Consider the following 14,035-nt stretch of genomic DNA (forward strand, 5'->3'; position numbering starts at 1 on the left):
GGCCATGTGGGTCTCACCGAGTTTAAATTAAGGTGTCAGCAAAGCTGAGGCATTTTCTTCTTAGTGTTTCTGCCTCTGCAGGCTGCCTGCATCGCTTGGCTCATGACCCCTCCATCCATCTTCAGCCAGCAGCGCTCCATCTCTCCGGCATGCTCCCAGGGGTCAGCGCCCTAAAGCCACAACTCCGCCTGCCAGTGCGCGAGGCTGCACATGTGGACTCCGTGACTAGACTGGGCCACCTCGAAGCCCAGCACACCCTCCCTGTCTCACTGTCCTTGATTAATTTTATCTGTGAAGCCCCTTGGCCATGCAAGGTCACGGGTGAGGGATGAGGCTGGACATCTTCGACACCAGGGGGGCGTTTCGGCACCGCACACCTCATGACCTAGACTGGCCTGTGTGGGGGGACAGCAGCATAGAGGCAGCGCTGAGTGGCGCCTGAGAAACCTGGAATCCTGGTCCAGCTGGTCCCTGCCTCTTTCAGGGGCTTTGTTTTCCTCATCTCAGAGGCCGGGGGTTGAAGTTGAACCAGCGATTTTCAAGCTGTAATGTATATCAGAACTGCCTGGGGCCTCCCCGGTGGCGCAGCGGTTGAGCGCTGGGTTGCGAAGCTGCCTGCAGCCTCTGCAGTGCTGGTTCGATCCCCGGCTGCTCCCCGGCCACCAGAGGAGGGTCCCACATGGCGCACAGACCTCTCCTGCCGCCTGCTGCTCCCCTCAGCGGTGTACTTCGGTCCTTCTGCCTGCTCTGCTCCCCGCTCTGGCTCTGGTGGATTCTCTCACCCTCCCGCGCCTCTGACTGTACCCAGTGCTTGTATAAATAAATAAATATTTTAAAAATTAAAAAAAAAAAACAAAACAACTGCCTGGAGACTGGTCACAGCACAAATTGAGGTGGGACTTGAGACTAGGCCTTCTATTAATTTTTTATGTGGTAAAATGCATTTAACCTCCCTACCCTGTCCAATTCCTGCAAGCAGGCCGAGGGTTAGCTGCTCCAGGGTCACGTATACACCTGCCACTGGAGCGGGAGGGGGTGGCGAGGAGGTAGCTGCTACTCTCAAAACCATAGATGACTGAAAGTGATCCTGATCTACCATCCAAGTCTTCCCCTGGAAAGCTGCAAGCCTTCAGCAGCCTCCAGAGTTCCAGAACAGAGCGTCAGACAGGTCCTGTCCGTGCAGTTGTTGTCTAGGGAGGAACTTCTGGTGATGCGTTGCTCCGTCTTCCCAGAACCCCCAGAACTTGCATTTCTAACAAATTCCCAGATGTTGCTGGTCTAAGGACCACACCTTGAGAACCACTGAGGTAAACATTCCCTGTAAAGTCCTTTCTGCCACGCAGGGCGGGTGCAGTGCAATAAAGGAATTGGGCCTCTTAATTAGAAATTTTAATTGATGTAATTTCCTGGTGGGGGCCATTTTGCTCTTTTTTCTTTCTTTCCCCTTGATTTTGCTTTCTCGTGAAGAAGACGAGACTTGTGATCCGCGGCTGGTTCAGAGCAAGGGAGCACCGAGGAGCCCTGCCGAGCAGAGGGGCCAATGTGGAGGGAGGAGGCCGACGGCCGAGTACGGCTCCTCCTTTGCTGGCTGCAGCTCCAGTGGTGGCAGGGCCGCTCTGCGCGTGGGGTGCCTTTTGTGGGTGTCAGAGTGGACTGTCTAGTGTGTGTCTGGCCCTGTCGTTTGGATCACACTTACTGAGCACTTTTGGTCCAGCCCGTTTGGGCCTGGGTCAGCGCGTCCTCCCTCCGACAGCTGTGGGGGGCAGGGCTGCGGGGTCCTGCGCTCGGGCTGTGGGAACACGAGTACCTGGGAAGGGGGTGTCACTCAATGGGGAGTTTTCAAAGTCCTCTCCTGCAAGTCACACTGACCCCTAGGGCGGCCTGTGTGTGGCACGAGCACCACCCTTTTGTCTCTTTGTCCCTGGGGGGCGCGGGGTGCACGACTCTCCACCAGTGTGACGCTCAGGACTGCTTGCCTTTCAGTGTTCGTAGACTTGGGAACAAGTGTCTGCCTCCCGGAAAGGCTTCTGGGTGCCTGGCCACCTGGAGAGCTGCCCTTCCGAGCAGGTGGGGGTGACCTGCATGATGGCCCCTGGCAGGACAGGGTGCAGCGCTCCCAGCCCCACGCTCGGGGTGAGACGTGTGCCCGCTCTGTGAGAACCTGCCCATATAAGGGGGAGCATCTGATGACAGAGCAACGTCTCCCTTAGCCAGAAATCCATGGCAGATTTCCTAGTGCATTTAAAATAGGATTTGTGTATAAAAATACCATGTGCACGCAGCCCATATTCTCCGAAAGGAGAAATACACTTGTATTGGGCATTTGGGATAAGTAGAATAAAAATAAAATCTTACAAATTCGAGAATTGAAACCAAATTCCACTTTTGAGTCTGTAGGTTGATAGATAACTCTCCTGTCCTCCCCCTGCCCTCCGCCCACCCAGGCTGCACAGCGCGTACAGTGGCGGGCCCTGAGGTCACTCCGGCCTGGTGAGGAGTGAGACAGGCTGGGGGCCCGGGTGGGCGGACACAGGACGGTGAGGGGCAGGCCCTCCTCGCCCCTGCCTTGTTCTGTGTGATTTCTTTGTGAATGATTGTGGGGCGGGGCCTGGAGCCTTCATGCTGGGCCCCTCCAGGGTGTGGGCAGCTTGTGGGGTGGGGGTGGGGGGTAGAATCAGCGGGTCGTGGGCTGGGCTGGGCTGGGAGGGCCGGGGAGGCTGGGGCCGGCTGCTGACGTGCCTGACTTCTTGCTTCCTTCCAGAAATGCTCCCACTGCCAGGAGGCAGGTGCCACCCTGGGCTGCTACAACAAAGGCTGCTCCTTCCGGTACCATTACCCGTGTGCCATTGACGCAGGTAAGAAGCAGCCGCAGCACCCGCGCGCGGCAGGATGTGCACGTTGACCCTTTGCCTTCTCCCCCCGTGGGGTCCTTCTTGCCTCTCCTGGCCCTCTTCTGTTGTCAGTGCTCACGGAAAGCAGAGCGGAGACTCTGGAGAGGAGTGCAGTGGGGTAATACTCTCCTAAACTTCTGTTCAGGTCGCGCGCACGGTGCCCCCCTTCTGTGTGCAGCTCAGTGGTTGTAGCTGGTCCGGGGTTGGGCACCTCATCACACTAAATCGTAGAACATTCTCATCACGTAAAAAAACTCCCGCTCGCTGGTGGTCACCGTGCTCCCGGAGCACCTCCCCGGCAGCCAGGAGTCTGCTTGCTGTCTGGGGCCGGCCTGCCTGGGCCTCTCACAGGGAGGGCGTCGGCCGCCTGCGGGCTCCGGACGGGCTTGTTACCCCGTTGGCAGCCGCATCAGTGCTGCTTTCATTTTTAGGGCCCAGCAATATTTTATTATGAGGCTGTGTCACATTTTATGGTCACTCATCAGTTGATGGACATTTGGGTGATTGCTGCTGTTGGACAATGAACGAAGCGTTGGGCTGTGAACTTGCATGTACAAGACTGCGAGCGGGTTTCATGTTTTCTGTCTTCTTGGCTGTGAACCGGGAATGGAATTGCTGGACCCAGTGGTGACTCCGGTTAACCTTTTGAGGCGGAGCCAGACTTTCCCAGGTCACATCTGGCCAGCGGCGGGAGGACAACGGCCCCTCCATGTCCTCGCTGGCCCGTGTCCGCGTCTGCCCCCCCCCCCACTGTGACCAGCCCAGAGCCGTGAGGTGGCAGCTGTGGCTTGGGTCGCGTTTCCCGGGTGGCTCGTGGCGCCGAGCACCTTCCCGTGGCCTGACAGGCGGCGGGTGTCTCTTCTTTGAGGAAATGTCTCTTCCAATTGCGTTATTTTAACTTGTGAGCTGTAAGAATTTCTCTGTATTTCTGCATCCAACCCCCTTATTGCGTACATGACTGGGAAATGTATCTCCCGTTCCGAGTCGTGTCTTCCCTTATCTTGATGGTTTCTTTTGCGGCACAAAAGTGTTCAATTTGGGGAGTTTATTTATTTTTTTTCTTTGGCCGCTTGTTGCTTTTTCTTACATCTCGGAAGCCGTTGCCGGACCCGGAAGCGTGGCTGTCGTGCCCAGTTTTCTCTTCAGAGTGTTAGGGTTTCGGCGCTTCCACCTCGGGCTTTGGTCCCTTTGAGCTAATCCTCGCACGGGATGGGAAGCGGGTCCAGCTTGTTCTTTCCCGCCGGGTGCCGCTTGTCCCGGCGCCCTGGTGGACACTGGCCGTGCGTCCTTGATGGCCCTGGCTGCACGGACCACGGCGCGGCTTTGTCCTCGACTCCCCCGTCCCAGTGTCTTAACTTGCAGCTTTGTGGAGGATTTTGAAATTGAGGAACGTGAGTTCTCCAAGGGGTCATTTTTTTCAAGATTTTTGTTTTCTTTCTGAATCCTGCGCTAGTCCGTGTGGATTGTGGGCTCGGCGTGTCCGTTTCTTTAGAACGTGCCGTGGAAACTTCGTCCTGGTCGTGCAGACCGCAGATCGCGCACATCGCGCAGTGTCTCGGCTGTATCACCTCCTCCAACTCACGATCCCGGGCTGCTGTCCCCTTTCCTTCAGCCTTTTGTTTCTCCTGACCTTGTTTTGTATTTTTTTGCATTGTAATTTTGCACTTTTATTACATTTATGTCTGAGTATTTTGGGGGGCACTATCGGGAATGGAATGGCCTTCTTAACTTCTGGATTGTTGTGCGTAGAGATGTGGTCACGTTTTGTGGGTTGATCTTGTGACCTGTAACTGCTTAACTCGTCGGTCGGGTCTAGTCGCTTTGAGTGAATTTTGTGTCCAAGGCATGTCGCCTATCGTTGACTCCTCCTTACAAGTCAGACACTTCAGCTTCCCTCCCGTGGCTGCCCCGGCTGGACCCCCGCAGCGTGGACGGGGTGGCCAGCTCGCCGCCCCGCCTTGTCTTGGCCTCTCCCTGTGATGGAGGCAGTTGCGGGCTTTCACACGAGTTTGACGCAGCCGAGAAGCCCCTCCTGCCCCTAGTTGGCTGGTGTCTTTACCGTGAAGCACTGTTGAGTTTTGTTGCTCCTGTGTCTGCTGGGGGGGCACCGGGGTGATGTCCTGGGTGTGCGGTGACTGTGCAGGGCGCGCGCCCACTCGGGCTTCGGCGGCCTGGAACAATCCCTTCTTCCTCCAGACGCGTGTCTCTGGGTGGATGTTTTCACCGTTACTTTTTGAGCCTCCCCTCACCGGCCTGCACAGTGCTCGGCCAGGCTGGAGGGCCGTTGCCGCCACCTGCTTCCAGGTGCTGGGGGGTTGGGGCTGCCTCGGAGGCAGTGCCTGTCTCTAAGGTGGGTGATGTGGAGTCACGGGGCCAGGCCCACCACGCGATGGAAATGGACAGAGGCCGTTGCTCGGGGAGCAGGACCCGACCAGCCTGAAAAGTTGAGCTCATCTGGCCCCTGCGTTCACACACCCCCTCGGGTGTCTCTCCCTGCCTCCCTCTTCTTTTCTTTCCATGTTTCTGGAGGTGGGAAGAGCAACTGCAAAGAACAAGAAAGGTACAAGGTCCTGGAGAATGCCCTCCGGAGCTGGATCTCGCGATGCTCCCACGCACGCGGGCTGAGCGGCCCTGCGGACCGGGGTCGCTAGTCTGCCGTCCTCGCCTCTCGCCCCGTTGTTGTGTCCCAGTTGCTCTAAGCCATGGCCTGGGGCACAGCCTGGGATCCTTCTCCCCTGTCCCCGCAGGCCTCAGTTTCCTTTTCGTGATACTGCCCTCACTTACATCAGAATGTTTGTTTTCTTTTTCTAGTTTCAGCTTCCTGGTTTTTATTTTTGTGTTTTTAAAGATTTATTCATTCATGCATACAAGAGCTGGGGTACAGACCAGATGCGCGGGAGGGTGAGAGGATTCACCAGAGACAGAGCGGGGAACAGAACAGGCAGACTGACCGAAGTACACTGCTGAGAGAAGCAGTGGGTGAGTCAGGAGAGGTCTGCTGCGCCATGTGGGATGCTCCTTGGCTGGGGATGGAACTCGTGCTGCAAAGGCTGCAGATAGCTTCATAGGTTGCATCTTAACCCCTTGCGCCACCAGGGAGGCCCAGCTTCCTGGTTTTTAGATGAAGATTTTTTGAGGATTAAGTTTGGGGCAGTGGCTTGTAGGTTCTGTCTGGGGATCACACACAATTGGCCGCCCCGAACAGTGGCTGGTAAGATATGGCCTCCTGGCCACAAGGTTCAGCGAGCAGCAGGGCTGTCCTGATCTGTGCCCTGCAACACAGGAGCCGCAGGCCACGCGCAGCCACCGCCCGTGTCACCACCGCATGTGGGGCAAGTAGACATGAACTTTTTTTGTTTTCTAGAAATTGATTTAAACTTAAATTTAAGTGGCCATGTGTGCTCATGACCAAGAAGCAGGGGCTCCTTTACTGCTAAGGGTCAGTACATCAGTGGTGTTTGTCATGATGAGCCTGTCATAGGTGGCTGCCCCGCAGCTGTTGGCAACTGTTGGTCAGCAGTTGCTAAGTAGCCAGTGCCAGGAGACTGCCTGGGTCAGTAGAGGTCAGGGCCCAACGCTAGGTCCTGCCCCAGCTTTGCGCTCCGTGTGGACCTTGGGGGCCCAGGAGGCAGCGTCACCAGGTGGCCGCTATGAGCCAGACGCCTGGCCTGCTCACGGGCTGGCCGCGGGTGTCTCCCCTGCTCACTGCTCTCCTCTGGAATGCCCTCTGCGGAGCTGGGTCTCTGTGTCCAGGGGAGGCCCCCCTGACTGGCCTTTCCAGCTCCGACAGGCGGGGTCCCGGGAAGAGCCGCATCTGTGGGGTAAGGAACTGTTGGCATTTTCGTCGCAACCTCACTGTTAACCGTGCAAACTTTTAAAGAGCCATTGGAATTTCAGAGCAAACTTTTATTACTGGGGACATCTCCATGGCAGCGGAATCTTTGTTTTGTGAGCCTCTGTGGCTCCTGCGCTTGCCCGCCTGATGTGGGTCCTGCATCTGTGACGTCACGTGGCTGGTCTGCTCCTCGTGTCGTGGGCACAGGCCACGCCCCAGGGGAGTGCAATCCCAGGCACTGGGCGCTGGTTAAAAAAAGAAAGGCTTCGTGTATTTAACACAACGCCACAACAGTCAGGACCAGAGGACGGTCCACGGAGCAGCTCATGCATAATTCCGCTGTGCTGGGAGAACCTTGCCGCAGGCTGTCTGCTTTCCCCTCCTGAGGAAACTGCTGGGAGTTGGCGTTCTGAGCCCCCCTTGCAGCAGCTGCTGCGTTGGAAAGCTGCTCTCTGGGGTGCAGGCTTTGATCTTGCAGTGGCAGGTCCAGGGCCCTGGAAAGGTCATCGTGAGTGACCAACGACCTGGCCCTCCTGGAGGTTCTGCCTCCTACCCACGTGGGCCCCCGAGCCTGAGCCTGCCTCTCAAGCAAGGTGGCGTGAGACTGCCGCCCCCTGGGTCCCAGCATCCCAGCCTGGTTTGCCTCCATAGCTAGTTGGTGCAGGCCTGAGGCGGGGTGTGGAGGAACTGGAGATAATGACTGGTGCGGGCAGACCCAGGGGACGCGGCGCCATCTCTCCTGGAGCACCTGTTCCAGTGTGTGCTCGCGTGTGGGTGCCAAGCCCCGCGTCGCTTGTTATGTGGCACTCTGCAAAACCCACCTTGCCTAGACCTCGGCTTCAAGAGAAGCGTGAAGACAGAGCGCTCTTCCCACAGTGGTTGTGTCCGGAAGCCATCATGTTGACGGGACGGCCTGGGAGATGACCCAGCATGCCGTTAGCTTTGACTTCACGGGCTGGAAGTGTTGACCAGGCCCCCTGGACAGTGTGGGATTTTGCCAGGAGCTCAGAGAAAACAAGTCGAGAGACGGGGCGGCTGGCTGTGGGCCTGGCATTCTTCGCTCTTCCCCCCGCAGGGCCTGGCTGAGGCCGCCGAGAGCCTCAGCTGTGCCCTCGCGAGTAGCCAAGCTCTCCGGCTGTGGCTCTCGCCCGCCAGGAACATGAATCACAGCTCCCGGTGCCTGTGGATGTTACAAGAACAGCTGCAAGCCTCTGTCTGCAGCATTCCTGCCAGAGGCTGGGCTCCCGACTCCGGCGGGTTCACTCAGGAGACTGCCGCTTCCAGAAGTCCCTGCCATTGGCTCCAGGGTGCCTTTGGGCAGACTTGTGTTGTCTTATTTCTTTTCTGCTTTTAAAGGGGAGGGCTGTGTCCCCTGGCCGTGGACACGTGTTACTGGTGGCGCGTCATGGCCGGTCACCTCGCCTGGGAGGGGACTGGCCACCCCCGCCTTCCCGTGGCACCTCTTTCAGCTGCCCGGCCCCACTCTCATGTTTCTTTCAACCCTGTGGCAGAGCGTGGCTGAGCCCCACAGCGCTGTGCAGCTGCTCTGTGGCCTGGCGGGAGCTGCCAGCGAGCGGCACCGGAGCAGGTAAGAGGGCGCTTCTGAGCCGCAGCGCACGCCCTGCTGCTGTTCGTCAGCTCTGGCAGATTGGAGCAGCGGGGGACCTTGGTCACGCCACGTACTTGTGGGTTTTAAATTAACACGTTTCATTTACTGCCGTGTCACTTGCTTGGGAGGGCAGGGCAGCAGGTCCTGCTGCCTTCCTGGGCCCCGGGCTGGCCTGGGGCAGGGGCGGCCTCTCCAGGAATTCGGGGGCTGCAGGGAGGGAGGATGCCAGCTTGGCCAGATTACCAGAGGGTCTTTTTTGCCTCATTTAGGTACGGAAGGGCCTCGAAGGTTTTCGTTCGTGCGTTCCCTTACTTATGACTCCCTCTCTTGAAATCTGCGCGTCCACTGGCAGCTGATGTGGACCTCAGTTAAGACCTGAGTTAAATTGCAGATTTAACAAGGCTAAGTAGCGTGGCTGCCTCCCGCCACGGCGCCGGGGAGCTCGCTGAGAACGTGCCATCAATATTTATTAGCATCCTGCCTCCGCATCTTGCACCGCTGACCCGGCTGTCGGTCTGCGGGCGCTGTGGTGCGCAGGGTGAGCACGTTAATTAGATTTCCTCCCCGCTTCGCACACCTGCCTGCGCCACAGGCCGCTCACCTGGGGCGGAGGTCCTGCCGCCGCCGCGCCGCTGTCCCCTGATCAGAGCCGGACTGACTCATTTTCCTCCGGGATGAAGAGCCCCGCGTGGGTCCCAGTATCCTGGGAAGCAGTCCGGGTGGTTTGTGGGGGAGCTGCTCCCGGGTCCCCGGGGCCCAGCCTCATTCTGTCACTAGAGCCCTTGTTCCAGGCGTCCCCGCAGGGAGCTTTGACGTGGGCCTGGAGGCCCTGACCTGGGATGGGGGGGTTTAAAAAATGTGTCTGGAGTTTGTTTCCATGTAAGAATATGGTATCATGGGGAGGCAGGGATCCCCTATAATCTTGCTATTCAAAGAGAATCACTTGACGTCGGTAGGTTTCCTTTGTTTTTATTGCACATGAGGCATCTTTGTGAACTCAGGCCCGTGTGCGTATGTGCGTGTGTCCTGGTTTCCCAGCAGCCGCCCGTCCCGAGTGGTGAACTGGTTGGAAATGTGGGCTGCTTAAGGGACTGATGCTCTGTCGTGCTGAGGTGCCACAGTTATATGTGGGTGTCTCTGATGGTTCCTGTCGCAAGTCAGAGTAGGGGGCTCCATCTCCACATCTGACCCCGTCTGGCAGCGCGAGCCCGCACCCCGGCTCTGACTGTCCCCTCCTGTCTTGCAGATTGTTTGCTGCATGAGGAGAACTTCTCGGTGAGGTGCCCCAAGCACAAGGTGAGTCAGCGCGAGCGCCTGTGTCCCCCTGGGCTGGGGGTGAAGGATTCCCTGGAGGGTGCGAGAGGTGGCTTGGGGGCAGGGCAGGCCCCTCATCCTGCCCAGTTTAGGGGCTGGGAGAAAATGGGGGGCCGTGTTTGTTCACTAAGTGATATGAAAGCAAACTCAGTGAAGCTGCTGATGTCCACCGGTTTCGGGGGCCCCTAGAGGCGTGTCTGTCTGAGGATGAGGCCGATGGTCGGCTGCCCCCCCCTCGTCCCGCAGCTAATTCAGGAGGCACGCAGGGAACTGGAGGGGGGCGCGGGCGGACTTGTTCTGAGGCGCCGCGGGCCGGCTTGCGCCGAGCAGGGGACGGGCCTGCGGCGCTCCTGGCTGGGGTCACACTGACACCTGGTGGTCGCTGGCCACTCGGGCTCCATGGTGAAGCTGAGCTAGAAAATACTAGAAAGAGGTCATCCTGACAGCTCTGCCCTCAGAGCACTTGGGAGAGATGCTTGCTTGTGCTTTTCTTTAAAAATGGTTTCCAGAGACGGATCTCGCCGCATTCTCTTCATTTTACTTATGTTTTTTTAAACTTCCCATTTAATGGTCCCATTTTGCCTCAGAAAACCCTGTCCGAGCACGTCCCGTTTGTCTTCAACACTGACTGTGCTTTTTCTTTCCTTCTCCATGTGCCACTCCGCTCCTCCCCCGCCCTCCCCGCTCCGCACGCGCCCCCTCTGTCTCCCGCCTCTGCGGCCTCAGCCTCCCCTCCCGTGCCCTCTCCCCCCGCTGCAGAACAGGACAGCGAAAGGCAGCCTCAGCACAGAGCAGTCGGAGCGGGGGTGAGGGGGGCAGTGCGCGCGGGATGGAAAGTACAGCAAGCACAGGTGAGTCGGCGCGGGCGCCCGTCCCCCTGCCAGGCCGAGCGGGGCCGCCTCTGCCCGCCCGCGCCCGCCACGATGCCCACGCCAGGCGGAGGGTTGTCCCTTAGCCGCTGGGTTCCCTGGAGTGTCTGGGAAGGCGGGGGCCTTCAGCACGGCCTCGGAGCCGGCCTCGCGGGGTCCTCGGGGGCCGGCGCTGCTGCCCCTGCCCTGCTCCCGGCGTCCCGCGGCGGCGGCTCCCCCTCCACGCCGTATCTGCTCAGTCCATTTTACTCCAAAGCGCTGAGGCGAGCGGCGCTGAGCGTGTGCAGGGAAGCGGGATGGCCCGCCCGGCCCTCGCCCTCGCGCAGCAGTGAGGGGGGCGACCGCAGAAGGAGCCGGCAGCCGGCCGGGCCTCGGGCTGTCTGTTAGGGCTTCTGTCCTGTGCAGCCCCCGCCCCGGCGCTGGACCCCGGCTGGAGGGGCCGCTTCTCCTCCTGAGTATCCAACGGCTGTGAAGACTGTGTCTCCCAATGTCCAATGTCGTTGTCCTCCTCAGTGTGGGGGTCCCTCCCTCCTGCTGTGTGAGGGGCGGGGCTGGAAGGGAGGGGCCGTCTGGGCAGGGGACTGCATGGCGGGTACCAGCCACCAACCCAGGCTGCGTGGGGGACCATGTGCAGCGGCCAGTGGGCTTCCAGCACCTCCGGGCCCCCTGACTCCACCCCTCGCTGCTGAGCAGTTCTCAGGGCAAAGAGCATTTTGGGTGGTTTTCCGTGGAAGTGCCGGCTTGCTGTGCGCTCCGGGTGTGGCCCTGCCTGGCCTGGCCCTGCCTCTCCCGTGGGGCCCTCTGCCTGGCCCGGAGGCGGGAGCCGTTCTCAGACACGGTGGCTTCCCAGAAGGAGCTCGGGAGGCACCAGCAGTTTGGTTTCATCCTGGTACGCTGCCTGTGTCTGAGAGGAGAACTCTGGGCCTGGGCTGCCTCCCGGGAATTTCGCTCAGCATCTCTGTCCTCCGCTCACCGCTCACTTTGCTGTTCGCCACGGGGAGGCTGTGGTCCTTGTTCTTGTTGATTCAAAAGAAATGCAGGCACCGAGGGGGGCTGTTTTCCCTCCTTTGCAGCTCAGGTCGGTCACCTCGGGAGGGAAGGAAAGGACGGGCATAGTGCACCCCCTCTGCCCACCTGCGTGTCTCTCCCCTTATTGCTCCGAAGCTGGACCCTCACCCTGGGTGATCCATGGGTTTCTGTGGGCGATCACATTCTGCAGCCCATGGGACCGGAAACGCCAACCTTCCCCCCGAGCACTTGTCTTGGGGTCCGTGCCAGGGCCGGGCTGTCGGGTGCCCTGGCAGGGCCGAGGAACAGAAGATAAAGAGTAGCCGCCCACTCGCACCGCGCTGTGGGAAGTGCTGTGTGACCAGGCTCCTGTCCCACGTGTGAGAGGAGCAGCGGCCCACCCGGCAGGCAGCGACGGGGCAGGGCCAGGCGGCCACTTGCTGGCCTGGCCTGCTGCTTGGCTGAGCATGACCGGAGCTGGAGGGGTTGAGGCTGCCGACTGGGCAGCGGTGCCTATCCAGCCCCAATCCCAGGACTCTGGGCTGTGCACCTCTGCCATCGCCTGTTGGATGGGCCTTCTGCCCATTTCTGGGAGCAGCTGGCAATGTGGCCAGCCGTGCGCTCCTTGTGCTGGCTCTGGGTGGTGGGCAGGCTCCAACAGTGAGCCCCGGACATATCCTGTGGCAGAGAAGGGCCCCCCAGGGCTCGGCCTCCTCCCAGCAGTGTCTTTTTGCCGCGTTGGAGGCTACACACCCCAACTCACATGAAGAGATTGCCCCGACCCCACAGTCGCTGCTCTGCACAGGCCCAGCCTCTCAGGACCGGAGCGCCACCCCAGCAAACCTCCCTCCCGTCCTGCCCCTCCTTTCTTCAGAGGTTCTTGTCAAATTTAGAATCAAGTCCAGACTCCACTGTGCCTCTGAACCCTCAGAAGTCTCTGGAAGGCTCAGATAGGCCGGGCTTCCTCCCCAGGACTAGTGCTTCAGACCTCTGAGCTGGTGCTGCTTCATCTTCCTGACAGACGCCACCTTCCCCGAGTCTCCCCTGAAACGGCCCCTCCCGCTCGTGCCTGTCTACTACCGGGCGTCAGGCACTTGTGCTTTGTCATCCAGTTGGTTACTTGTCACCTGGGTCCACTCCCAGTGGCCGCTGGCTTCCTAGCATCTGCTCCCTGCTCATGCTGGGGCTCCTGTCCCCCTCAGCTGGGGGACAGGACCACATAGCCACTGAGGAGAAGCGCAGAGTCCCTGGAGCCCGTCAGGGAGTTTACCAGGGGGATCCTGTTCCCCTCTGGCCAGCCATGCACCTCACCTGGCTTCTGCATCTTCACTTCCGAGATGGGGGGCAGGCCCGACAGTGCCTGGTGCTTCATAGGAGCATAAAGAACTTCTTGCCATTCTCCCTGAGGAGTAGTTTTTAGAGTTCCATAACTCAGTAGTTTTTATATCTCAGAGAAGTTCGGGTCCCGTTACATCCAGGGATCGTGTGCTCAGAGCAGTCTGATGGGGATGCAGACCGGAGACTGCTGAACACGGCAGGGGTGGGGGACTGCCCTAGGGCTCCCTCAGAGCACAGTGCTGCGGGGCCTCTGGCCTCTGCACCCTGGGGACTGTCTGGTGCTGCCTGAGGCCCTCCATGCTCCCCACCCTGTCAGCACCTTGGCAGAGAGTCTTGGCTTGCTGGGGGGCAGGGGGGGAGGTGGTCAGAAGGCCGCTGTCCCCTTCACACTGGCAGCCTGAGCCTCAGCAGCAAAGTGTGGCTGTGGTGGGTCTCCCTGTGAGGGGTGCGGGGCCTAAGCCGGCACTAGGGCCTCCACCCCCAGGACAGGCCGGCCACTGGCCACGTCCCCAGGTGGGCTCTGCCTGTACAGGCCAGTGAGTGAGCGACCTCATTCTGCTGTTTCTGCCAAGCGCCTTCCTACAGAGGTGTGTTTTCTGCTGAGCAGTGAGGGCGGTCGCCTGGGCACGGGCGGGAGGTGTGTGTTGCCAATGGCCTCAGCTCAGCAGCACACAGCAGCCTTTATCTTGCCTGTTAGTCGGTTTTCTGAGGTACGTCTGTTGGCGAGGAGACCCAACACACCAGCTCCCCAGAAAGCCAGTGCAGGCGAGGCTGCCGCCGCCGCCCTGGGCTTCTAGTTTATTCTCTTTGAACTTAATTCCTTGGAAACGCCGTCTCCCTGAGACTGCCCACGTGATGACCAGGAAGCATCGAGGAGGCCCCTGCTACAGCCTCCACATGGGCTGCTAGGACATCTTCCAGGTCCGGAAGAGGAGATGCTGGAGGCAGGGGCCACCTGGAGAGCCTGGAGGGCGCGCCCGAGGACAGCTGTGGTTGCTCTCTCCCCGGCTCCCCGGAGGAGCGTTAGGGTGCAGAGCGGGTTATCAGCTTGAAGCTGCAGTGGGGGGTTCCTGTGAGGGGGTCGTGACGGTTCTCACAGCTTGACTAGGCAGCCGCTGGGGCGGGGCCCTGTGCCAGGCTTCCTGGGAGCGCGGCCCGTCCCCGTCCCGCA

At 59.8% G+C, this 14,035-nt stretch overlaps 1 protein-coding gene across 8 annotated transcripts in view; it reads left to right on the forward strand.

Moving 5' to 3' along the window:
• The window catches only part of TCF20 (transcription factor 20), a 140,270-nt gene that overhangs the window by 125,827 nt on the left and 408 nt on the right, over positions 1-14,035 (forward strand). For 7 of the 8 annotated variants that reach the window (XM_037513433.2, XM_054695999.1, XM_054695996.1 and 4 more), the window contains 3 exons: positions 2,762-2,855; positions 9,582-9,631; positions 10,376-10,500. In XM_037513433.2, the coding sequence (XP_037369330.1) occupies positions 2,762-2,855; positions 9,582-9,631; positions 10,376-10,459 (228 nt within the window). In that variant the 3' untranslated portion in view covers positions 10,460-10,500. The remainder of the gene's footprint in view (positions 1-2,761; positions 2,856-9,581; positions 9,632-10,375; positions 10,501-14,035) is intronic. The other variant, XM_037513435.2, reaches the window with a different exon arrangement.

This window comes from Talpa occidentalis, unplaced genomic scaffold (assembly GCF_014898055.3).
Source record: "Talpa occidentalis isolate TD23 unplaced genomic scaffold, MPIMG_talOcc4v2.1 talOcc4.16, whole genome shotgun sequence".
Lineage (NCBI taxonomy): Eukaryota > Metazoa > Chordata > Mammalia > Eulipotyphla > Talpidae > Talpa > Talpa occidentalis.